Source organism: Nicotiana sylvestris, chromosome 7 (genome assembly GCF_000393655.2).
Source record: "Nicotiana sylvestris chromosome 7, ASM39365v2, whole genome shotgun sequence".
Classification (NCBI taxonomy): Eukaryota; Viridiplantae; Streptophyta; class Magnoliopsida; order Solanales; family Solanaceae; genus Nicotiana; species Nicotiana sylvestris.
The window spans coordinates 132,862,724-132,889,755 of record NC_091063.1 but is presented as its reverse complement, the minus strand read 5'-3'; the positions used below and the strand labels follow the sequence as shown (position 1 = coordinate 132,889,755).

The 27,032-nt window shown below is 38.7% G+C and overlaps 2 protein-coding genes across 2 annotated transcripts; both read right to left on the bottom strand.

Moving 5' to 3' along the window:
• Positions 1–12,712: 12,712 nt before the first annotated feature.
• Positions 12,713–13,630, bottom strand: LOC104249978 (uncharacterized). Its single transcript, XM_009806522.2, has 2 exons — positions 13,084–13,630; positions 12,713–12,914 (listed from the first exon to the last, which is right to left on the bottom strand). The coding sequence occupies exons 1-2, from the start codon at positions 13,529–13,531 to the stop codon at positions 12,853–12,855; spliced, it is 510 nt and encodes a 169-aa protein (XP_009804824.1). The 5' UTR covers positions 13,532–13,630; the 3' UTR covers positions 12,713–12,852.
• Positions 13,631–15,578: 1,948 nt separating this feature from the next.
• On the bottom strand, positions 15,579–25,077 carry LOC104249972 (protein TIC 56, chloroplastic). The gene is made up of 6 exons (XM_009806513.2): positions 24,488–25,077; positions 23,420–23,630; positions 17,993–18,190; positions 17,386–17,668; positions 16,501–16,663; positions 15,579–16,153 (listed from the first exon to the last, which is right to left on the bottom strand). The coding sequence occupies exons 1-6, from the start codon at positions 24,959–24,961 to the stop codon at positions 15,950–15,952; spliced, it is 1,533 nt and encodes a 510-aa protein (XP_009804815.1). The 5' UTR covers positions 24,962–25,077; the 3' UTR covers positions 15,579–15,949.
• Between the last annotated feature and the right edge of the window lie 1,955 nt (positions 25,078–27,032).

The window sequence follows — 27,032 nt, the reverse complement described above, 5'->3', positions numbered from 1 at the left end:
AAAAAGAACTGTATAGAAAAGAAAAGAAAGAAATAGAAACAAAATTAGGAATTAAGAAAGAAAAGGACTTGCATTTCATTGAATGTAAAGATAACAGGGTTTTAACTCATCCAAACGGACGGAACATAGTAACTGAATTACAAACCCTAGAATAATCCAGGTGAACAAAAGGAAAACAAAACCCACTACCGCGACTCCCTCCGAGATGGAAGAGGAGTGGCTTCCCAGTTGTTGACATTAGCACGTGGCCCGATGTACTGTATATCTGCTTTGCATGATCCTTCCCAGGCCTCAAACATGTTTACCTCAGCAAATACCCTTTCAAGACCGTTCTCCAAGTTCCCATCCGCCCCAATCAGTGGACCAGACACTTTTGCCAATAATTGCTTCCCGATACTTGGCCTGACGAAGGACCTGGACAGACGTGAAATTGGTTTGGGAAGAACCCAGCCTCTTTTCTTCATCTTGCGGGCTCGTCTCACATCCGCCGCCGTAGGCTTGAACCCCAGCCCAAAGTTATCCAGATTCTTGGGCAAAATAAACTGGCTGAACAATACCTTGCAAATCAGCACCCAACCTTTTGCCTGGTACAAACCCGTTTTTCAACATTTCAGAGGCTACCATGACAGTTGCAGCCGTTATTCTGGGGATCGGGACGCTTTTCCCTTCAGGAACCTTTTCTACCGAGAATGTATCGAAAACCTGGTAAACCCACGGCCCCTTATCATCATCAGTCTCTATGAAGGGTACTATGGCATCACTTACAATACTCATGTTGTCTTCCCCATGTACTACGATCTCTTGTCTATACCACTCGAATTTGACCATCTGATGTAGTGTAGAAGGCACCGCTTTGGTAGCGTGGATCCATGGTCGCCCCAACAGAAGATTATTAGACACTGCCACGTCTAATACCTGAAACTCCATGGTGAACTCGACCGGACTAATTGTCAATTCAAGCATGATGTCACCCACTGTGTCTGTACCACCACCATCAAACCCCCGAACGCAGATGTTATTCTTATGAATTCTGTCATCATCAACCTTCAACTTGTTCAATGTAGACAAAGGACAGATATTGGCACTGGACCCATTATCAACTAGTACTCGAGTGACTACCGAGTCTTCATATTTCACGGTCAAATAAAGAGCTCTATTATGTTCTGTACCCTCCACGGGCAATTCATCATCAGAAAATGTCACTCTGTTTACCTCAAAGATTTTGTTCGCGATTTTCTCCAAATGATTCACTGAAATTTTATCAGGGACATGAGCTTCGTTCAATATCTTCATCAGAGCCCGGCGATGTTCATCCGAGTGGATAAGCAATGAAAGCAATGAGATTTGGGCTGGCGTTTTCCTTAGCTGCTCAACAATAGAATAATCTTGCACTTTCATCTTTTTCAAGAACTCTTCTGCCTCTTCCTCCGTAATAGCTTTCTTAACTGGCACCGGATTTTCCTTGGGAGCCCTGGCCTTTCTCAACTCTTCAGGGGCAAAACAACGTCCCGAGTGAGTTAAACATTGTGTTTCACAGATTTCCTTTTTGATTTCCTTCCCCTTGTAGGTCATAACTACCTGTTCATACTTCCACGAAACGGCTTTACTGTCAATTACTGGTAACTGGGTTACTGGCTTTATAACAACTGGTCCTATGTGATCCCCCTTCACGATTGTCGCAAGTGTGCTTGATACTCCCCGAACTACTACCTTGATCGGCTCTGGTTTCTTCGCAACAACGGATGATCCTTTCCCCATCACCACAACTGGCTTCTTGTCTATTCCTTTCAGCTGAACCGCGGGTTTCACACTAGCTGACTTTTCATTCACTTTGGCTTCACTAGAACGGATCATCATGACTGTCTGTGAGGGCTTCTTAAGCTCTGCTCCCTTATGTATCAGTTCAATCATGTTGGCCTCATGATGCGCTGGCAACGGGTTCTGGTTAATATTGGGTACCTCCGGGGCCTGAACCTCGATCTTGTTTGTGTCAATTAGCTCTTGTACAGCAGTTTTCAATCTCCAACATTTCTCAGTATCATGTCCAGGAGCCCCTGAACAATACTCACAGCACACTGAATGGTCCAGACTTTTAGGAAGGGGATTTGCCATTTTGGCCTCAACCGGGTTCAACAGGCCTAACTGTCTCAGTTTGTGGAAAAGAGTGGTATAGGATTCTCCCAGCGGAGTGAATGTTTTCTGTTTCTGCATTCTCTCATTTCTGAAAGCCTGGTTTGGGCGGAAGCCGGATCCTGGCCTATAAGCCCTCGGGTGTGGATATGTGTTTTGAGGAGCTGGGCATGTGTTTTGGGTAGTCGGCGCAAGCCATTACGCGTGAGCCGGAGGCTGGGTATAAGTTTGTGCATGGTGGATGGAAAAGAGTGGCTCTGGTGGTGGATAATAGTGTTGAGGAGGGCCATATGGGGTATACGGATAATTTGGGTGGTGGGGTCTGGGTTGGTTGTAATAGGGTGAAAGGCTTCTAGACCTGGACCATGCTCCGGATTCGACAGTTGCAACCTCTTCTTTCTTCTTCTTCTTCCCAAACACACCCCCATTGTCGTTTTGAATGGCTTGGGTGGTTGTTTTGATTGCTGAATAACTCATGATCTTATTAGATTTGAGTCCCTCCTCAACCATGCCTCCCATTTTCACGACTTCATTAAAGGACTTGCCCACTGCTGACACCAAATGACCAAAATAGGTGGGCTCCAAAGCCTGCAAGAAATAATCAACCATTTCACTCTCTTTCATCGGGGGTCAACCCTCGCCGCTTGCTCTCTCCAACGGAACCCATATTCTCGAAAGCTCTCACCGGGCTTTTTCTCGATCTTTGTCAATGACAGTCGATCTGGGATGATTTCAAGATTGTATTGAAACTGACAGGCGAAGGCTTGGGTCAAGTCGTCCCAGGTGTACCACCTGCTATGGTCTTGTCTACTATACCATTCCAACTCAGATCCGCTCAAACTTTGGCTGAAATTAGCAATTCATCTCTCCCTCCTGCTCCTCTCATCTTGCTATAGAATCCCCTTAAATGTGCTACTGGGTCGCCATGCCCGTCGTACAAATCAAACTTAGGCATCTTGAACCCGGCCGGTAACTGAACATCTGGGAACGGACATAAATCTTTATAGGCCACACTTACTTGGCCCCCTAACCCCCTCATGTCTCGGAATGATTGCTCCAGGCTTTTGACCTTTCTGATCATCTCCTCCTGCTCAGGGTTTTTGGGCGGCTTCTCGGTGCCTGCCGTGAGATCAAGATGAGGGGTATAAGATTAGGGTTCTGGAACTTTGAAGGTAGGCTCAGGGGGATAATACTGGTTGTCATGCGTCTGGAACAGAGGTTCACTGGGGGATCGGTGTAGGGTAGCAGGCGGAGGTGCCACAAAAACGGGAGTGGTTGGTGGAGGAGGGTATGAGACTTGTTTGGATGGAGGAGACTGTGATGTATGAGAAGTGGTGCCTTCACATTGTTGGTAGAGGGGAAATGCTGGAGATGAATTCACAGTGGGTGGCTCCTGAGGCTGAGCCAATGGTGGGATATAAGCGGGGTTAGCGGGATAAACTAGTGGTGGATACCCCTTCGCCTAGGCTTGGTACATTTCAGCCATCTGTTGCTTCAGCTTATACATTTCCTCCCTCATTGCATGAACGTCCATTTCTTCTACTTCTTTCGATGGGTCAGCGATACTCGTATCAGATTCCGGGCCAGTCATATTCACTTTATCTTTAGACCGGGTGTTGTATGGATGGGTTGCCAGAATGCCAAACAACTAACCACCTGCCTAGACTCACACATTTAGACAACAATTCCGTTAGCGATTAGTCTTTAACAGATTGGATAACCGCACATTGGGCATGAATGCATCTATATAGTTAACCATTTCTATTATGCATTTGCTCGACCGCATGCGTCATCCCGGCATTTCCTTAGTTCCAACTGTAAGATTTCTCTTTTATTTTTGTTTTCTTTTCTCTTTATTTTCCCTCTCTCTTTTCTCCTTTTTTTCTTTTTCCTTTCCTTCCTCCTTTATTCTATTCCTTTCTTGTTTTTCCGCTCTTCTCTTTTCTTATTCTTTTCCATCCTCTCTTGTTTTTCTTCTTTCTTCCTCTTTTCATTTGGTTATGGTCGAATCCTATGGAGATTGCCTACGTATCGTGACCCCGCACGAATCAGACCAGGCGTAGTTCGTGAAAATAAGTGCCAAAATAAAGGAACAAATTTTTGGGAATTTTCAAGTTTTTCATTACCACAACATTCTATTACAAACTAAACATTTTGAAATGGAAAATAACAGACTCCAACTAAACTCAAATACAGACTACGAACATACTAGCACACTGGGACGCAAAAAGAAAACAGACTGACAAACAACAAACTCTAAAATGGAAAATACAGACTCGATCTATGAATACATTAGTGCTTCAAAAGTGGGTGCTTGCGGGGCATCGTTCGGCCTCGTCGCGGGCTTAGGTGCCAAATCCCTTTCAAGTTTCTCCAGCTCATACATGGTTTGCTTGACGTAAATCATCACTGCTGAGAAGAAGGTAGTGCGAGTCATGTATTCACATGCCTGACATCTCCTAAGGATGGCATGGGCAATGGTCTCAATCCTGTCTCTTGTTCGACCCTTTTCTATAAGCAATCGCCTTACTTGATTATTGCGAGCCTCCAACACATGAGAATCCTGAAGATGTTGATCCTGCAGCTGCTGTATTTCTACTTCCATTCGGGCCAGTAAATCATAGCAGTGTCCACTTTCGGTCTTAAAAGCTTTAGCTTGCTTAGCTGCTTTATCCTCAAGGGTGACCACTTTTCTTTTCAGACTAGCAATGGTCTTTTCATAATCCTTCTCCAATTGTTGCATGTAATAGGTGCGTTCTTCTGTTCTTTTTATCCACTGTGCCCGGAGTCCCGCTATGGTGCCTTCGGATTTTTTCAGCTCATCCCGGCACTCACTAATTTCCTTTTTCAACCCCTTTATCAACCGCTCGTCCGACCGGCTCCTTTGTTGGTTATTGGCAGCTATCCTCATTTGCTGGATTTGGGCCCTAAGCGCCTCGTTTTCTTGGGCCAACCTATTCTTTTCTCCCTGATCAGCAGCAACTTGCACACTGTTCTCAAATTTCAGAGCTCCAATCTGTTGTTTCAGCTTGCCGATTTCAACCTGATAGCCTTCTTCTTTTGCTAACCAACCCCATTGTCCTTGTGATGATTCAGTGAAATCCTGGATGTGGGGTATTTTAGCTGGCCTCTGATGCTCAAGTTCTCTTCTGTACCATGCGAGGTATTCTGGCGACATTTCACCTTTGGCCCGATCCTGCACACAAGTATCTGCTTGTAGATATTGACATTCATTCCAAATCCCGCAGACTTTTGCTTCGGGAAACTGTCCGTCAGGGCTAATCTCAATTACTTGAGCACTAAGATCTTCCTCCCGTGGCACTGTTTGGCATCTCCCGAGTTGTCTCAGAATCCGACATGGAGCATAGGGCTGGATGCTCTTAAGTCCCATCAAAAGAAAATGCGACCTAGCTGTTGGCATATATATGATTTCTTCAACAGGCAACCATCCCAACGTCCATTGTATCTGATTGTCCGTGAGAGTACGAAAGTATGATATCCACGCTGTTACTCCTTCAGGCAGACTAACCCCGTCAATCCTTGTGTAAAACTCTCCTATACAGGTTTTGTCAGACGAACCATAACTCAAGAGCTGGGAACGGTGGCATAGATGCTCGGTCATCCACATTTGTAGCAACAAGTTACACCCCTCAAAAAAGTTGCCCCCGGCTTTGCAGGCAGTGAGAGCTCGAAAAATGTCAGACGCGATCATAGGCGCAAGAGTGCTTTCGTCCTGAGTAAGCAAGGTACTGACGATCCCGACTACTTTTATATCAATATTCTCATCTTTCATTGGGAACACCAAGAGGCCCAAAAAGGTTATCATGAAAGCCACCCGTCTGTGCTCATCCCATTTTTGACGGTTATTTTTATTGCATAGCTTGATGTCTGTCCTGTTAAACCCTCCCACGTGGCCGTACCTGTCGTATATGAAGCGCAGAGTGCAGAAGCCTTTTGCCAAATCTGGATTATGGACTGTCCTAGGTATCTTCAATGAATCTAAAAACCGATGCACCGTGATGGCTCTTGGAGCAACCAGATATTTTTCTCTTAATGGAACATCAGCATTGCCGATGTACCCGGCTATTTCCTCCAGAGTTGGGGTGAGCTCAAAATCTGAGAACTGGAAGACATTGTGCGCAGGGTCCCAGCAGGTGACCAACGCTCTTATAATATCACCCCGAGGCTTGATTTCCAATAAACCCGTAAGACCTTTCAGATATTTCTTGACTTCGTCTTATCCTTCTTTGCCTAAATCGTCCCACCATAGCCGCAACTCGAAAGGGATTTTATTCATTATTGCGAAAGCTTCGTTTTGCATCGTGCTCATCCTGCACATTTATTAAAGTGATTTAAGCAAAAACAAAACTTTTATTTGACTCAAAGCAAAATTAACTATTTCCTTTTCCAAATATAAAATGAAAGACTCGGTTTTCGAACACGGCCTTCCAGCACTCCCAAGGACGAAGATTTTAAGGCTGTGAGAGTCAACCAGTCAAAAATCAAAATTGACCAAAGGTGGCCGTTATGCAAAGTCAGCCTTCCGACGTCCATTTCGGGAACGTTCGGTTGTTTTTGACAAAAATGGCATCACCCGACTTATTCATTCCAAAATTTAAACTTAAATATTTTTGGCTATTTTTGCAAAGGGGAGGTTGGACCCGATGAGGGTTGCCTACGTATCTCACGCCCTGTGAGAATCAAACCTACGTAGTTTGGGCAAAGAAACTAACTATATTTTGAAAACAAGGCTCTTTCTTTTATTTTCCATGGCAAGACAAACTATTTTTCTTTTTCTATTTTTGAAAACAAGACAAAATAACAACTCTCTTTCTCCTTTTCATTTTCAACAAACAATAAACAACCTATTTTTCCAAACTAAAACAAAGACTCTTTTTCCTTTCTTTTTCAACGAACAACTTTCCAAAAATAAAAGACTCTTTTTATATTTTTCCTTTGCTTTTTAGTAAAACAAACTATTAAAAATAAGACATTTTCCTTTTTCCATTTTCTCAAAATTTCGGCAGAGTTTCGACAGTATTTGGTCATTGGTTTTTCTAAAATAATCAATTAATCCCCTAACTGTTATTTCTCTCCTTTTCTCTTTTCCTCTTTTTCTCAATTTTCCAACATTCCCGAGATTCAAAAGCCGGTCAACATGTTGGTTCGAAACAAATATATGTACAGAACAAGTAGCATGCATCAGGATGGTCTTTTCAATTCAGGTTGCTAGCCCTAGACGGACCCAACCCCTGTGTTGAGTCCCCTAAGTCAAATCCAACGTGATGCAATTAAGCTCTCCTACTAGGGATCCGGCATGAAGTCAAGTTATTCTAAGTTCAAAACCTGGGTATGTGTTCTAAACAGTGCACTCGAGTGGACAACTCGAGTCGATGAAGGGGCAGCGTACCGGGGACCCGCGAGATCGTCCGGCTTTGCAACTTATCCGAGCCTCTTTTTATTTCAGGGTATGACACTAACAGAATAGGGAGTCTCAACCAGTAAACACATCCCCGGAGGCGAGAAGAGAAGGGTTTCGGCACAGCTTATATACAGTTCAGATAATATCAAAGCGGTAAAGCATGTAGCACAGTTAGCATGCAACATGTAAGGCGATCAGATAAAGCCAACACAATAATTATTCTAAACTCGAATTCTTAAACCCTGAACCAGAGATTCTGGGTTCGAGTCCCCAGCAGAGTCGCCAAAGCTGTCACACCTCCTTTTTCACCTACACCCGCAAGGGCATAAAGGAGTTTTTCCAATTAAAGGACAATCGGAACGAGATTTAATTATTAATTATTCAGAGTCGCCACTTGGGAGATTAATTGTGTCCCAAGTCACCGGTTGCATCCCGAACCGAGGAAAACTATGACTCTGTTAACAGTCCGTGAATCAGAAATCCGAGTAAGGAATTCTGTTAATCCGGGAGAAGGTGTTAGGCATTCCCGGGTTCCGTGGTTCTAGCACGGTCGCTCAATTGTTGTTTTTGATTTTATCTGATTTCAAAACATGTTCTAGCTTATGTGTTTTTTAATTTTAAATCGCATTATTATTATTATTATTTTAACGAGAATTGCAGCGTCGTGAAAATACGCCTCGAACCACGTCACATCAATGCACCCATGGTTGTTGACATATTTCGACTTCGTTGAGATTCGGATTTGGGTCACATAAATGCGCACCCGAGTTTAGGAAGATAATTTTATTAAAATCGCGCTTAAAGAGGCTAATGCGTTATTGTCTTTGGGGAAGGCCGTCAAATTTACTAAACGGCCCATCCCGAGTTCTAAGTGTTTTAATATAAAATTTATTGAGGGCCCCGCAATCTGCATTACATTTGGCGAGGCTCATCTCATATTTTATTTACAAGTCAATCCTAAAATGACTACATTTTCTACTTTATTTGTCTCTAAAAATGAAGAAAAGGGCCCTAATCTGTAACATAAAATATTCAAAATAGTATTGTAAATGAATAGAAGCAGCTATTTTCAGTTATTTAGGTCCTCCAATCTGGACCAGTGAAGGTTGTCCATGAAGGCACAGAGGCCCAAACCCAGTTGTAATGCGAGTTGAGTAACACTCACCGAAAGCCCTCCAATTAGTCGAAGTGTTCAACCATTTAAAACAAGAAAAGCTCATGTTTACTTGAATCAATGAAGCACTGGGCAATTACTTTATACGTTACTAGTGGATTCATTACCAGAGGTGAACAAATTGGGCACAATAGCACAAAGGAAACGAAACACTCTCAGATTGATTCAAGTGGTTCTAATCAACGTTACTACTCAGTTTGAAATTTCCAATTATGAGTATATAATAAATTCGACCTTAGCAATAGTAATGGCAACTCAATTACCAACTCAAATTTCCAAACCAAATCTCAACAATAAACTATTGAGGCTAGCTCAAACACATGAACTAAAATAACTATAACTCTCAAAACACAAAATCCCTAAGCTAGTTAATGGACTAATGCCAACGGATGATCACAATAGTCCAAATTAGTCTAAATACAGTCCAGTCTCCAGTTAATAGAACAAACGAGGCCTACAAATTTCAACATCCTTTCTCCTGTTTCAATTATCTTTTGATTTCAAATCATGTCTATTCAAAGTGAAATTAATCTGATAGGGCTAATGAATAATTACAAATCTAATAGTTCGATCAGTCCATTATACATGAATAGCTTAACAGTCCACTACAAATAAGCTACAATAAGGAGTTTATCCAAAACGAAATCCTAAACTAATTGCAGCAAATTGAACTAACAACACACAGCTAACTTCAACAAGTATCAAGTGGTGATTTCGTTTCCATTTTCGTTTGGTGAGATTACATCAAAACAGGCTTGAAAGTGTACCTGGAATTGAATCAGACAGAAACAAGGAGAAATCAGCAGCAACCAACAATTACTAGAATTCAACCGGTCAAACACAGCAACAATCGAGTGATTTTGAACCAAAATAGTTTCACAGAAATCAGGAAAGCATCTCAGCAATTCAGCATCCAGTAATGACCAAAATGAACTGATCGAAACCAAAAAATATATATTTAATCAAACAGAAAACCTTTCTGAAATTTCCACTAGCTAGCAACTAACTAGGAAAATGCAAATTAACCCCCAGGACTCGAAATTAAACTAAGAGGACTTGAACAACACAGTTTTTTTTATCATTTTCTATTTTTTTTGGCTTTTTGACTTTTGAATTTTTATTTCAGATCTGAAGAGTTGAGAGAATGTTTTTTGGGGGAATTTTTGGGGTTCCAAAACTCTCCTAATTAAGGCAGATAGGCTGCCATTTATAGGCCCCAATGAGGGCAACCCTCAGATCCTAAATTTATCAAATTAGTCCCTCTTTTATTTTACTCTTTATCTGGTTACTCCCTCATTTCCTAACTTGTTGCTCACGCTAATACTCTAAAACTTCCTGAAAATCTGTTTTGGACCCCATATAGAATGTTCTAGAGAGTTATTATTCATCCACTTGTAAAATTCACTACCCTTGAATTACCCCAATTACTCTTAACTTAACCTTGAAATCATTAACCTACCCCAGCCCTGTTAACTTAACCAAACAACCGTGGTCTAGCTAAACAAACTCAATCACACATCCTAAACTCAAGTAATCACTGACCTATTACCAATCAACAGACAAGCTAATTAACAACCAAAACCAATATGAAACCAGATTGAAACAATTTAAACAATTAAAGAACAGATTTATGCTGCTGACCAATACCCCCTTAACCATGGTTAATTAAACAAACTCTAAATCAGATGTTCATAAGCAGATAAACACCTAAATCAAATTAGCTAGACATATTAAGCCAAATATGAAGTTAAACCTATTAAATGAACTATTCTTAGCAACTAAATCAAAGTAAAAAAATTAACTAACTAAAACGAGAATTAAACCTATCATCACAGACTCCAATTGTACATGAAATTTAAAGCAACATCAATCAACTTGAAGAAACGAAACATCAACATTTAAACTAAACTAAACACTGAAGAAGAACTAATTCTTATACTAATGGAAAAATTAACTTTTAACAGAACTCGAACAACAATCAAATAAGAAAACTTCAATTACTAACCCTAGACGGATAACACCAACCTAGATCATTTAATGAAGCAAAATCGTCAAGAAGAGAGGACAATTCGAAAATACAACGAAGAGAGAAACTTACTGATGAAAAGAAAACTCCGGCCAGTTGATATTTCCCAAACCTCGGCCAATTCTGATGACGTTTGGATTTAATGACACTCAAATCCTCACGAGGAAGGCCCAGGGATCCTTTGATGTCAATTGCATGTGCTTTGGTCGTTTTAGGGTTTTGGCCGGAGAAGTAAAAACTAATATTCGAGCCTGTCCGGCTACATTCGAGACAACAGTCCATGGGGGTTGGGTAGAGGAGGAAGGGAGGGTACTGGGGTGTTAATTTGGACCGGTTTGGACAAGGTTGCGACTTGGCCGAAAAATTTAAAATGGATATTCGAAGCTTTCTGGGTGGATTCGAGGGAAGCCATTTGCATATTTGGAAAGAGGGTGAAAAGGGGAGTTTGGGGTGTTATTTTGGTGGTCATTGGCGTAGTTGGCGTCGTCGCCGCCGGCGAGCTCCGACGAAAGGATATGGGGGCGGCTGGTTTTTAGGGTTTAGGTTAGAGATAGATGGGGGGTCTGAGAGGGGTGGTTATCTTCGGACACTTATATAGTAACGAGGGGTGAGTTCCTGGCCGTTAGATCTGATAACCTCGACGGCCAGGATCTATCGTGCACTAAACGGGGTCGTTTTGGGGCACTGAAATGGACCGGGTAGGGGATTGGGCCTGGGTCAGTTTCTGGGGTGTGTTTGGTTTTTTTTTTCTTTTGGGCTGGGTGAATTTAATTGAAATGGCCCAATTGTGAGCAGCCCTCTTTTATTTATTCCCTTTTTTTCTTTTTAATTCTTTTACTCATTTTTATTTTGTATTTTTGTTTTATTTTTCCCTAATTTTATAAGGATGCACAATTAAAAATAAAAATCCTAATAGATGTCAAAACTAAATTAATTAAATTCTAAAATTATTTAAAACCTATTTCACGGCGAATTCACAATTAAAACGATTAAAATGCAAAGTGGACTATTTTTGTGATTTTTATATTTTGTTCCAAAACAAATTAACCCCTACTTAATCCTAAAATATGAACTTATATCCTAAATGCATATTTTTGTATTTTTATATGAATTAACATGAACAAATAAAATGCAAACAACTATCAGAAAGTGACACCAAAATTCACAAAAATTGTAAAAATAAAGAAATTATTTTGTTTGAATTTTTTGGGAATAATTAGCTTAGGGCAAAAATCACGTGCTCACAACTACGATTAGCTTTAATAAACAAAAGAATTTGCTAATAATCTCACAGTGAAGAGAACTCCTAATTTCAGACGAAGATATTAAAAAGTTCTGGTAAATAGGAAAATTACAAAGAGTATGAAAATTGAAAAAGTAGAAGATAATTGGGGTTTTGATATAGGTAGAGGAAGTCATAACGGGCAACTACTATTTCATGGTATAAGGTTTTATTATGTTCATTTGCACCGCTATACCCTAAAAAGCCAGAATCAAAACTTACCTTTTAATGTTCTTTACTGTCTTGTCTTAAAAGAAAGCAGGAGTAGGAATAGCCATGAAGAAGTCTAAGAAATTAGAGTGTGGGCTTGGGAAATTGGGCTTGGGGTAGGGGTGGGGCGACAGGAAATTGGGAATTATAAAATTGGGCTTGGGGCTGGGCAGGGTCCAAAAAAAAGCTTTAAAAATTTCGGTATTTCGGTATAGCGAAATTTCAAAATTTTAATACCGAAAACCGTACCGAAATACCAAAAATGCAATATCGAATTAGATCGAAATATCAAAAAAACCGAAACCGAAATACCGAATTAATTCGGTTCGATTCGGAATTTATTTTTTCAAGATTTTATGCCCACCCCTAGGTCTTGCAACCTATATAGATTGTTGCGGGGAAAAACAGTAACTGGGTAAATTAATGTTGACGCTATATAGAACAAAATAAAAACGACAAAGGAGCAGTCCTTGACTCATTTCTGATCTAATTCTCAGCACTAAACAACCACAATTATCAATGAGATTGCAGATTAAAATTTAAAACTTACACAAAAAGTAAAAACGTATATACATTCTTCTCCATACGAATGAAACACTATATCTCCCCTAGTCATGAACAATTGAATGAATCAGTATTGAAGCCTCATCTGTTGCCGGAACTGCATCATCTGTTCTCAAACAAAACAAAACAAAATACTCATTTCAGTCTAAAATAACTTGTTATAGCAGGTTGCTTGCCTTATTCTCGAAGTTACATAATTACGCTTAATTATCTTTTAGATGACAATTCTTTAAAATTAAACAAGAGCAAAAACTGAGATGAAAACATGAACATACCTGCAAGGGGAGTTGGCAAGTGGGAAACAATATTATCTAAAACACTTGCAGTTTCATTTTCTTGAACCACCCCACCTTTTTGTCCTTCTCCACTGCTGTTTTCTTGGTTGATCTCAACAGCATTTATATTTTCAGTTGGATGAAAAATATTGGAGATGAAATTGTTGATTATCCCTCCACTTCCACTTCCATTATTATCACTTTGCTCAGAAATTATATCTTCTTTCTTATTATCCTCATCTAAGAAATTATTTTTTCCTTTGTTGCTAGCATCCCCTGCTCTAGGGCTCATTAAGTTGGAAATGAAATTATTAATAACCCCACCTTCTTTGCTTTCTTTTCTCTCTTCACTGATTTCTCCAACATTTTCTTGAATTTGTTCTTCAACTTCTTCATCTCCAGAGCTAGAGAAGTTCAAGTTTGGAATATCAGTCAAACTATCTTCCATTTGCAGCACTTTCAGGATATTTTAGCCACTTTTTTTCTTAAGATGGGACAGAAATAGTGGTGATAAAGATGGACAAATGTCGTTTTTATAGGATATTCGGTATGGAAATCGTCCACGTATTTTGAGGACTTCGTTCTGCTTTGGTCTTTGTATTTCAACACCCAATGAGTGAAATACATGTGAAAGTTCCTTGGATTGTCTCTCACCCCCATACTATTTCTGCAAAAGTCGGTTCTGATGTCAATTTAAAATTGGAAAGGTAACAATGCTTTGATTTATTTTTGGAAAGGCCAACAGGTAAGGTGATTACACAATTAGGCTAAATATTTTTTTTACAGTATTAAGTTATCTTTATCCATTATAACAGATAACTTTGTTATTTTTTAAGATTATAAATATCCTTCGAATGACTTAATAATACATAAAAAGTTATACGTATATATAACTTAAACTCATAAATTTTTGATGGATAAATGTGAAACAGAGAGCTGCCATTTAAATTCAATGGCCCTCGTTAATAAAGTTGGTTTTCATTCTCTTTTATTTGTTGTTAACAATTTCTTTAACATAATCATATTGCTCATTAGAGTAAGATTTTATCCTTAAAAAACGCAACAACAACAACCCAGTATAATTCCACTTAGTGGGGTCTGGGGAGGGTAGTGTGTACGCAGACCTTACCCCTACCCTAGGATAGAGAGACTGTTTCCAAATAGACCCCCGGCATCCTTCCCTCCAAGAACTTCTCACCTTGCTCTTGGAGAGACTCGAACTCACAACCTCTCGGTTGGAAGTGGGGATTGCTTACCATCAGAGCAACCCCTCTTGTCAAAAGCACAAAAGAGATAAATGCAGATACAAAGACTTTAAAGAAGTAGATTATAGTGTTAAAGCATATGACACGTTTATTCATCCACTAAAAGTCTTCATTATTGACATTTTAATCACCTTGGAATAATGGTGGGATTGATGAAATACTCTATCTTTAACAAGAGGTATTATATTGAGAGTCTTGAGAATTAAAAAAAAAATGGTAAAAAGTATGCCCTTTTAAATAACTTTACTAGCACGAATTTAAATTAATCGTAATATTAGATATGATATCTTAACTTATCAGAGAAAATATTTAATTATGTCGCCTACTAGATTCGCAAATAAATTCTATTTCGGATATATCCAGCTTACTATAGGTCAAAGACTGGCTTTCGTGTGGCAGCAAAGCTAAATCTACAGTATTACTTATTGGAGGAAACGGTGCAGCATTTTGTTGGGATAAGCAACAAATGATATCTTGCCATGCAATGTCGCAAAGCCAATAAAAAACCTGGCTTCATACTTTTGTTACAAAATTATCTTATAGCTCTAATTTTCACGATCCGTGATTCGATGGATAAAATCCCTTTACCATTAATTAAATCAGTGACTGGATGGATAAAATTCCGTCACCATTAATTAGAGGTTTCAGTTTGAACCCTACGAATGTTAGGGGGCACTTCCCCTTTAGCAAACTTACCCAGCAAAAATTCAAATTAGTTGGGACCACAATGCAAGTAGAAGGCACCAGCAATTTTTTGACAATTTCCTGTCCAACAATAGCTATCTAATATTAACACCAAACTATTTGCGCATATTACTTTCAGTTTGGTACTAACGTGCAGTATTTAGTATTAATTAGATCAGTGACTGGATGGATAAAATTCCGTCACCCTTTAGCAAACTTACCCAGCAAAAATTCAAATTAGTTGGGACCACAATGCAAGTAGAAGGCACCAGCAATTTTTTGACAATTTCCTGTCCAACAATAGCTATCTAATATTAACACCAAACTATTTGCGCATATTACTTTCAGTTTGGTACTAACGTGCAGTATTTTGTACAACATAAGAAAGACTCGATCATGTGGCAGAAATTTGAGAACCAAATTTCTGTACTTTCTTACCTCAATCGTAGATATTCATATACAACAGAGTTACATCTTTCCAGTACATTTTACTCCTACTTTTAAGCCAATTACCCTCTTTACTTTTACATGCCTGAGTATGCAATATTTCTAGTAGAAAATGAAACAAGAGAATATTTTTCCCTTATATTGATAGTCGAATACATCTTCGAATTACTCTTAGAAAAGCATTCTCGGATACATTTAAGACTTGAGTCATTAAAAACTTAAAAGAAGTGGACTCGGTTGAATGAAAATCTCTGTGTTGCAATTTGCAACCTGTATGTATCAAGTGCTCGGACTGGAAAAGTTACTAACTCATCGCCAAACTACAAAAACACTCTCATAACGTTGCATGTCCTAAATTGCATCCTCCAGTATCAGATCCTAACCATCAATGTACAGGGACATCTGAAGTTTGATTTACAGAAAAGAGAAGAAAAGTTCTTTTGAGTTCAAAGTGTAGTCAAGTAGCTATGTTACTCATCATCACTTCGTACTCGACCAAACAATGCAATTTCCTCCTCAGCTCTCTTCTGAGCAGCCCTCTTCTGCTCCCTTTTGGTTTCTCTAGCAGCAGAATCAATTTCGACGTTCTCCATTACTTTACGGAAACCGGGAACTGTCCTCTCCATCTTGTTGTACACTTGGACACTGAGGTCGTGGAATATCTCAAACAATCTCTGCATGTCAAATGCAGAAACTGTCAATATGTGAACCTTTTTAGCAAACCAATTTGAAGATCAATTTAACAACTGAATATAGGGGGCTTGCGCCATAAAATAACCTGTGTGAAATGGGCAGAAAGCTTTCCTAAAGGTACATCAAACATGTCTAGTTCTAATCTCAAACTAGGAGATCACAATCACACGAACCCAGTATGACATAATGCACCGAATAGTAGTAAATTAGTAATATAGAGGAACTAACTTGTAATAATACACACCACAAAATCACGAAAAGACAGTTAAATTTAGCAACCAACGTGAGAAGAAAGAAGCTCTGTTATTAATAGGTACCAAGCACGTACCATGACATCCTTGTTCCAATCAGCAATATAAGGAGGGCCCGTTGTGTATGTACCAAGAGGCTCGCGGTACCATTCACCACCATATGTTATTTGATCCATGGCTTGTTCAACACTTAGAACCTCCCATGGCCTCAATCCAGGGATAACCTTCTCCAATTCTTTCCTGTTTCACGTAGATGACCAGCTAAGCTATCAGATATGAATCAACCCCGCCCAAATCTTTCGTAAAAAGATTCTAGAAGTTGATGCAACTGAGACTCATTAAGTTATAATAGTGAAATATAGAACAGAAATCCATAATGTTTCTGATATGCATATGTCAATGACAAAGTAGTGAATGCAAGATCAAATGATCTAAATTCTAACATACCTACTGACCAACTTAGTAATTACATATGCATCAACCCAGAGCAACGACTCTGCGAAAGGAATCTAAATGTTGTGTGTGAATGCCTAAGTATGGTTCAACCCAGTGCAACACTTTCCATGAAATGACAGACGTGATGGTCATTATGGACCACGAACCGAAATCTACATTATAACTGACAGTGCCTTACAATAAGTGAAATCATCCCAAACTACAAGGGCGGTCTGATAATTACACTTTTTACAGGTATAAAACCATCACGAACAATCCCACCTTCTACCCTGCTTCAACAAATTCAAAATTTGATGTACTCTCACAAAAAAAAATCACAATTTCATGTGAGGTTCAGCGCTTGTTTCTTTCTTTTTTTTATTTTTGGTTAACTTACAGAATTGCGTACTACTCTACACCACAAGTAACATTTTGACCAAGCACACCACAAGTAAACGTTCTCAAATTCTTTGGTTATAACTTCTAATAAGATCACAAATGTTGCAAAATGAAATGACTCTACATACCTAAGATCCTTTGGAATGTATTTGTTTGGCATGTGGTCAGCCTCCAAAATTGATGTCAGCTCTGAGCCACTAGCCCAAAGAAACAATGCATGACTCGGAGTCCTTACACCAGGCCATACACCATCATTTGCTTCTAAAACAGCCAAATCACGCCTTTTACTCTCATAAGCTTCTTCTTGCATCTGCTTATATGTCTTCGGCTCATGTCCTTTGAGAGGAACCCAAGGAGGTATACCTTTCTGTAGTTTGTGAAGGAAAGCAGTAGCAGCAGCACCTAATCTAACTGCACTTCAGCCAAATAAATGCCAGGATTTATCATATGGCAACATGGACCTCAACCGCCACAGACTGAGAGAAAACAGACCAAAATCTACAACTACAGAACAAGAACAAAAGTAACCTAGCATGTGATATAAACAACTGAAGACGAAGACCTCATAATTTTACGATGCTTGCTGGGAGTAATATATGATTTACTGAATGACCATATGCTTCAGAATGCCAGGGATATTAGAAGACCTCTATTTTCTGATGAAATTTAAGTTTGAAAAACCAACTAATGTGCAGACTAATCTTGACAAGTTGTGCATTTCTTGCAAAGACAAACCTTCCCAAGTGGCAATTGCTTTTTCCAGACCATAAACCATTCCAATGGGAGCCCATTCATCCATATCCTCACCCCAAATGAAAGTATGCTTATCAATGATTCCAGCACCCCAAGCAGTCTTAAGCTGTATTAATTCCATTGGTCCCCTTGAACGACCTAATCGATCCTTGTAAAACCACCCACCGCTCCTCATAATAACTGAGTTCAAGCATTATGACAACAGTCAGCCGTTGAAAAATAAGAATGAAACAAAACAATAAAATGTCCGATAGAATCTATTTGAAACACCACAATAGCACCAGATTACTTTAAAAAAACACCACAAAGTATCAGATCGCTAAAGAGCCAGCTATTTAGCTTCAAATCAAATATTACCATAAATCATGCTATGATCATAGAACATGGTTTAGAGAATAACAAATACAGATATCAATTTGGTAAAATTGGTGGAGAAACTAGAATTAAAGTGGCATTCAACTCTAACAGCTGCATTAGTGAATTGACAAGGCAAGGCTACAAACTATGATGTGTTGGAAGGAAAATGACGACGACAGCATACTGATTAATCACCAAATTCACGTAACACTCTGGCTGTAAATATTTTGTATGATGTGTCGCAAGGAAACCAATCATGCCAGCATAGTGATGATGCACCAAGTACATGTTGTGAGAATGCACGGGAGAAAATATTATTGATTAGTTTTACAATGATACAATGAGCCCTATATATATAATACATGTCCTACTCCTAATACATATGGGATTAGGGTTATTTACAACTATTTAACTATCAAACTAACACTCTCTCTCAAGCTGGTGCATATAAATCATATGTACCGAGCTTGTTACACATATAACTAATACGAGGACCAGTGAGGGACTTGGTGAAAATATCAGCAAGCTGATCTTTCGACTTCACAAATTTTGTAGCAATATAGTATCTTTTCTCTAACAAAGTGACAGTCAATCTCGATGTGTTTAGTTCTCTCATGGATTTGACGCAATATGAAGAGCAGATTGATTATCACACACAAGTCCCATCTGACTAATCTCACCAAATTTCAACTCCTTGAGCAACTGTTTGATCCAAATTAGCTCACATGTCGCCATAGCCATTGCTCGATATTCTGCTTCTGCACTAGACCGAGCAACCACATTCTGTTTCTTGCTCTTCCAAAACACCAAATTTCCTCCTACTAAGACACAATATCCAGACGTAGAATGTCTATCAGAAGGTGATCCTGTCCAATCAATATCTGAGTATCCAACGATCTGCTCATAGCCTCGATCCTCAAACAATAAGCATTTGCCTGGAGCTGATTTTATATACCGAAGAATGCGGACAACTGCATCCCAATGACTATCACAGGGAGAATCCATAAACTGACTCACAACACTCACAGGAAAGGAAATGTCAGGTCTAGTCACTGTGAGGTAATTTAATTTACCAACCAACCACCTATATCTTGCAGGATCGCTAAGAGGCTCCCCCTGTCCTGGCAGAAGTTTAGAATTCGGATCCATCGGAGTGTCAATAGGTCTACAACCTGTCATTCCTGTCTCCTCAAGAATAACTAAGGCATACTTCCGTTGTGAGATCACAATACCTGAACTAGACTGAGCGACCTCAATACCCAGAAAATACTTTAATCTGCCCAGATTCTTAGTCTGAAAGTGTTGAAAGAGATGTTGCTTCAACTAACAAATATCATCCTGATCATTGCCGGTAATAACATAAACGACCAGATAAACACAGAGATTTGAAGCAGAATGTCGATAAAATACAGAGTGATCAGCTTTACTACGAGTCATGCCAAACTCTTGAATAACTGTGTTGAACTTACCAAACCAGGCTCGAGGAAACTGCTTTAGACCATAGAGGGACCGGCGCAACCGACATACAAGGCCACTAGACTCCCCCTGAGCAACAAAACCAGGTGGTTGCTCTATATAAACCTCATCCTCAAGGTCACCGTGAAGAAAAGCATTCTTAACGTCCAACTGATAGAAAGGCCAATAACGAACAACCATGGATAGAAAAAGGCGGATTGATGCAATTTTAGCCACGGGAGAGAAAGTATCACTGTAATCGAGTCCAAATATCTGAGTATACCCTTTAGCAACAAGACGATCCTTAAGTCGATCAACCTGGCCATCTGGACCAACTTTGACTGCATACACCCAACGACAACCAACAGTCGATTTACCCGAAGGAAGAGGGACAAGCTCCCAAGTACCACTCGTATGTAAAGCAGACATCTCGTTAATCATAGCTTGTCGCCATCCAGGATGAGACATTGCTTCACCTGTAGACTTAGGGATGGAAACAGACGACAAAGATGACACAAATGCACAATGGGATGATGACAGACGATGGTAACTTAAACCGACATAATGAGGATTAGGATTAAGTGTGGACCGTATACCTTTTCGTAGTGCAATCGGTTGATTAAGATGAGACAAGTCCGCAGTATTAGCAGGGTCAGGTGCAGGACGTGAATCAGCTGGGCCTGATGCTGGGCGCGTACGACGATGATAAGTCAACAGTGGTGGAGCTGTAGAAGGTTGAACTGGACTAGGTGGTGGCACTGGAGCTATAGTTGGTGGAACTGGACTAGGTGGTGGCACTGGACTCGGTGGTGGCACTGGAGCTATAGGTGGTAGAGCTGCAACTGGAGCTGTAGATGGTGGAGCTATGGAGGAAGATGAATGGGAGATAGGGACTGAATCTCTAAAAAAAGGAACTGATAGCACCTCAGAAATATCTAAATGATTAACTGGACCTGTGAAGTATGATTGGGTTTCAAAGAAGGTAACTTCAGCAGACATAAGAAATCGCTGAAGGTCAGGAGAATAACATCGATATTCCTTTTGCGTTCTCAAGTAACCCAGAAATATGCACTTAAGAGCACAAGGAGCTAACTTATCTTTTCCTGGAGTAAGGTCATGAACAAAGTACGTACTCCCAAAGACATGGGGTGGAAGAGAGAACAAAGGTAAGTGGGGAAACAGGACAGAGAATGGAACATGATTTTGGATAGCTGAAGATGGCATACGATTAATAAGATAACAAGATGTAAGAACTGCATCCCCCAAAAACGCAGCGGAACATGAGATTGTATGAGTAGGGTACGAGCAGTTTTAATAAGATGTCTATTCTTTCTTTCAGCTACCCCATTTTGTTGGGATGTGTACGGAAAAGATATTTGATGAATAATCCCATGGGAGTTCACAAACTGCTGAAATGGGGAAGACAAATACTCTAGGGCATTATCACTACAAAATATGCGGATAGAAACCCCAAATTGATTTTGAATTTCAGCGTGGAAGGTCTAGAAAATAAAAAACAACTCAGATCGATTTTTCATCAAAAATATCCAAGTGCACCTGGAATAATCATCAATCAAACTGACAAAGTAGCGGAATCACAAGGTAGAACTGACCCGACTAGGACCCCAAACATCTGAATGGACTAAAGTAAAAAGTGACTCTGCTCGATTATCAAGACACCGCGGGAAATGGGAGCGGGTATGCTTATCGAGCTAACATGACTCACACTATAGAGTGAACAAGTGAGATAAGCCAGGTACTATTTTCTGAAGTTTTGACAAATTGGGATGTCCAAACCGTTTATGTAATAAATCTGGTGAATCAGTAACGGGACAAGTTATTGGAGGAAGACAAGATGCGAGTCCAAGTGATTTTGCAAGGATAAGGTAATAAAGTCCATCTGATTCACGTCTGGTACCAATGATCCGCCCTGTACTGCGTTCCTGTATAAAAACAAGGTCATCAAGAAATAAAACAGCAGATTTAAGTGATTTGGCTGAGCGACTAACGGCTATGAGATTAAAAGAACTACCAGGAACATAAAGAACTGAGTCTAAAGGTAAGGAAGAAAGTGGACTTGCTTGACATATTGCAGTTGCCATGGCTTGAGACCCATTGGTCATTGTGACTGTTGGAAGAGATTGAGAATATAAAATACTAGTGGAAAGAGATTTGTTACCAGAAATATGATCAAATGCACCTGAATCAATGACCCAAGACTCAGAGGTTGAAGATTGGGAGACACAAGTCACGCTACTATCTGTTGGAATAACGGAGGTTAATCCTGAAGATGTTTGTTTACGTGCTTTGTACTGAAGGAACTCAATATAATCCGGTAGAGAAACCATCTGGATTGGATTCAATGCATTGGACTCAACGGATTGTGAGTCTAAGACTTTTGATATGAATGCCATTATAATGTTGTGCCGGAAAAATATGATGGTCGGATTTTGATTTAAACTTGAATAAAAAAAGACTCAGAATAATCTCCTAAGTAATCCGTCCAAAAGAAGTTTCGTCAAAAAAATCACTGTAGCCGCCGGAAAGTCAGGGTAGTTGCCGAAAAATCTCAAAGTGATTGGAACAAAAAGAAAAAGGCATGGATAGACTCGGAATTACTATGCGATCCGACAGTCCAACTAGGTTTTTCAAAATCTGGCTGGAACAGGGCTCACACGTCGGCGCGTGGGTCAGATCTCGCCGGAAAATTTCTTCCTTTTCCGGCGCGTGAGGGCGCATGGACGTGTGTTTTCCGGTGGGGTTGACTGGGGTTTGGTCCCCGGAGCCTGAGGAGTCTTGTGGTGTGTTGGTTTTTTTTGCACACACCAACAAAAAATGATGTGATTACGGACAGCCTTCTAAGTCGCCGGAAAATTTCACGGCGACGAGGTCTTTCTTCCCGAAAGTCGCTGGAATGATGCACAACGATAGGTTTCTCACTAAAGCTCTGATACCATGTGAGAATACACGGGAAAAAATACTATTGATTAATTTTACAATGATACAATGAGCCTTATATATATAATACATATCCTACTCCTAATACATATGGGATTAGGGTTATTTACTACTATTTAACTATCAAACTAATACATGTCATCAGCTCTTAGGTTTTAGTTTCACTTCGCCAACCAGTACGAATTTGAATAAAATTCTTTGCATCAGTTTCTTACTTTCTTACACTCAGAAGTGAAGTCCTTGTTTTTGTCATCAGTTGCAAATGAAAGTCAAAGAAAATTATTTCTTCAGATGCATATTGTCCGAAGAAATCAAACACAGACAACAATATACATTACTCGAAAAATGCAAGCATCAACAGAAGCAGAATGTACATCAAGATGACTATATAAATCCACAAGAAAAGCAGTGCCAGCAGCTTGATTCAAGATTGAAATTTAAAAATAAAATTAAAAAATTTTTAAAAATAATCCAACAACCTAGGCTCTTACTGATTGTCCTATAATCCATAATTTATGGAGCCAGAATCCTAAGCAGTTCAAGGTGTACAGGAGAAGTGAGCACAATATTTTAATTAACTGAAAGAATAACAGAATCTCGCGCATATTAACTATATATAATGAATTTAAGCAAACTTACAATCATAATATCGCTTTTCAAGCTTTTTGTAACCAATAGCCTGTGCAGCATCAATGGGCTTCCCAGGTGGGTATGGTCGTTGACGAAATCCCCAAAGCCCAAAATAGAACTGCCTTGCAAAATCCCAAAACTTATCATTTGATTCCTTCTTTGTCTTTATGGCTTTTCTGGGAATTGGCCTCCCATCCAATCCAATCACATTTGGCACTGCCTTCACATAAATCAAAGAAAACTCCACTCAGTTGGGGAATTCTTGAAACAGACTGAAAATACACAGTTAAAAAATTCCGGGTATTATCCAACAATCACACTCATGATCATCTTCAAAAACCACTGCAGTTACAACTTAAACTTTTACACACTTATGAATTATGACTTACTAAGAAAGACATTTTTTAAAACTTATCATAGAAAGGAACTTCATTCCTACATAAGTTATCTTTAGAGACAAGAAAAGACTGTCACTTATAAAGCTAAATTGCAAATAGGCAACTCACAAACTATACCATGTCCCATTTTATGTTACAGTATCTGAACGAGGTTCAAGATGCTAATAGGGCATTTACATCATATTAGTAGTGCTGACAGAAATCAGAGTTAGCTGCTTAAAAACTGATTTCATAAACAAAAAAAATACATCAAACTTCAAATTTGAATGTTAAATGAATTTAAGTTTTTGAAAAATTCCTAGTAACGAAATTGTGTCCATCAAATTAAGTTTCATGCCCTATTTTACTGATTTCTTCCTTACTACCTTATCACCAAAAAACAAAAAACAAAAAAAAAAAAATTCTTCCTTACTACTGATAAACAAGTTCTCCAACTAAATATCCAAAGCTGGTTGGCATCTGAATCCTGAGCAAATTCTGGTCCACTATATGAATAATGAATCTTCAATATCTATTTCTGGACGTGTTTCATTCCAATACTTTAATAATTGGATTCTCGAACACTACGAATTCTGGACATTTTCTACAAATCTCTAAATAGACTAAAAAGGATTCATGACATATATCAAAAACCTTGATATTTTGCTACCAAACAATAAAAAGAACTTTTTTTTAATACCTGCCACAATTTCTTATCTTCACTTCTAAAAGGAGCAGAATTCTCTTTCAGCTCAAGCTCATTAAGCTTATCCGCAATCTCTTCAGCTTGGGCCAAGAACTGGACCACTGGGCTTTCCTTAAACTCAGCCCACCACTTGTCATTCTCCTCAATCTCTTCTTCAGTCGGGTTCTCCTTCTTCTCGAAAATTGGGTCCTCGTTCAGAATCTTCTCCACTTCGGGCGCGTGCCTTAAATCAGGTCGGGTTTCGCATTCCCAGTAGAACTGGTCCAGCATTCTCCGGTAATGACCCGGTTGTTCTGGAGCTGTTTTTTTGTGTTTTCTTGAAAATGGGTTTGAAATGGCTGCAAAAGGTGGGGAATGTTGCTGGGGTTTAAGGGAATTAAAGTGGGTTAAAAGATTAATCGGTTGAAATGGTGTTGATGGTTTGTTGAACCAGTTGTTATTGAACGGGTTGAAATTTATTGACCCCATGAATAAAAATGGAAATTTTTTAAGTTTAGGGTTTATGGGGTTTTAGGATTAGAAATTGCTTAGAGGAAAAAAGATGTTTGAAAATGGCGGACAAAACCGTGACCTCGAGCGACTGGGAAGATGAGGAAGACAAGGAGTGGACGGCAATGTCTTGGGCTGCGTGGTAAGTCCATGAGTTGTAAAGCCCAATAATAGATGAAAATCTTTATACAAATAGCCAGCCAATTTCACTATTTACTTTTTTTCGGTATATATAAATCATATATTAATTATATTTAATTATACACGTATTATTCATAAATTACATATATATTATATTCGTCGACTATTTTTAGTTTAAGCAATTAGATAAGCAGCTATTTAAATAATTTTTCTAATTGTTCGTTAAAAAAGATGGCCCAATAAGATTATTGTTGACAAGAATTATGATGGATGGAACTTTTTAAAACCATCGTTTATATTTTGATCTTGCTAAAAAAGAAAATTTAAACATAGGCCCATGTCAAAATTTTGATGCACCATAAATTCTGACGATTACCTGATTTTTCAATCGCAATAAAAATTCTGGCAGCATGCTTTAAAATTCTGGCACCATACTCCAAAATTCTAGCAGTTTGCTTCAAAATTTTGACTACGTAGTTCAAATTATGGCAAATTTTGACAGCTTGTTTTAAAAGCCCGGTAGTGTGCTTTAAAATTCTCGCTCGAGGCTATTTTCTGTGAACTTTTTTTTGACAGGTTTAAATTGTAAATGATGAGCCTAAATAATCGTACTTGTGCAAATCGCGCAATTTCTGAAGTTGATAAATGAGATGAAGCAACAGCGCTCTGGATTGCTTCCCTCCCTTGATTTAAATTTATGTGACAATATTTCTTTAGTCCATTTAAAAATAATATAACTATTTAAATAATTTAATTTAAACTTTACATTCTATCTTTAATAAGAAGTTTTTATAGTCATGTAAATATTATAACACATGTTTAAAATCACAAGTTTCAAAAATTTTATACTCACACAAATATTATAAGTTTCAAAAGTTTTTATTTTCTTCCTTAACCTTTATGTCTATACAACTTTGTCACATGAGTTGGACCAAAGAATAAGTTATTACGGGACACAAGGGTAGTAGTAGAGCATAAATTACATGAATATTCAAAAAAATCGAAAGTATCACACTTAGAAATTGGATATGTATTTCTCTTATGTTAAGGAGATTCATAATTATTTATATATGCATGCATAAAATTACATAATATAATTATTTTTATCTGATTTCTGCAGTATAACTTTTTCATCAATAAAGTACGTGGAGATCATGGCTCAAGTTCCAGCAAAGACATAAAAAATACATTTCTATATCAGAGCCAGGTTGAAGAAGGCCGAAGATAGATTTAGGTGGGTTCAAATCAAGTTGCAACCAATTTGATGATAATGAAGACTTTTATCCCAAAAACATTTATCCAGAGTACCCTATGTGTGAAGACAAACTTTCAAGTTTCAACCATATATTCAACATTTATGTTGCTGTAACTTTAAAAATAAATTCTTTTTTAACCCATGTTTACGGGCTCTGGTGTCAGTTTTACTCATGTTTCTTTTTAACGCATGAGCTTCTTAATTAATATTAGTTTTAACTCATGTTAATTCTTAATGTGTGGGGTCCTTTTAGTCTATTCTTAGGCTTCTTTCAACTAATACTAAGATTTTTCAACTTATACCTATTTTTAATCATGGCAAGCGGCAGTTATGAAGATTGTGCATGTAAACAAGGCGGAACAAGTATTGCCAGAAAATTCAGTCTAATAGGAGAATTGTTAGGGTTTTACCCTGAATTTCTAATCTATTAGAACTCTTTTTCTTGAAGTAAGGAAAAAAATCTCCTAAAAGGAATAAATCTCATTCATATGTCTTATCCTTTTCTTGCAAGAGAAGTTTTATACTTCTATAAATTGAAGATTCCTCCTCACAACAATAATAAGACAACCTCCACAATATAGTCTTTTAGAGAGTTTTGTTTATGGGAAACTATTCTATCAAATAATTTATTTTCTCTTTTTATTTTAGTGATGA

Excerpts from the sequence above, each read along its gene's own strand:
- LOC104249978 (XM_009806522.2), bottom strand. The coding sequence starts at position 13,531 with ATGGAAGATAGTTTGACTGATATTCCAAACTTGAACTTCTCTAGCTCT. Across the intron at positions 12,915-13,083 it reads CTTGCCAACTCCCCTTGCAG|ATGATGCAGTTCCGGCAACA; the intron begins GTATGTTCATGT and ends GTTTGAGAACAG.
- LOC104249972 (XM_009806513.2), bottom strand. The coding sequence starts at position 24,961 with ATGGGGTCAATAAATTTCAACCCGTTCAATAACAACTGGTTCAACAAA. Across the intron at positions 16,664-17,385 it reads TACATTCCAAAGGATCTTAG|GAAAGAATTGGAGAAGGTTA; the intron begins GTATGTAGAGTC and ends TACGTGAAACAG. Across the intron at positions 16,154-16,500 it reads ATTGGAACAAGGATGTCATG|AGATTGTTTGAGATATTCCA; the intron begins GTACGTGCTTGG and ends TTTGACATGCAG.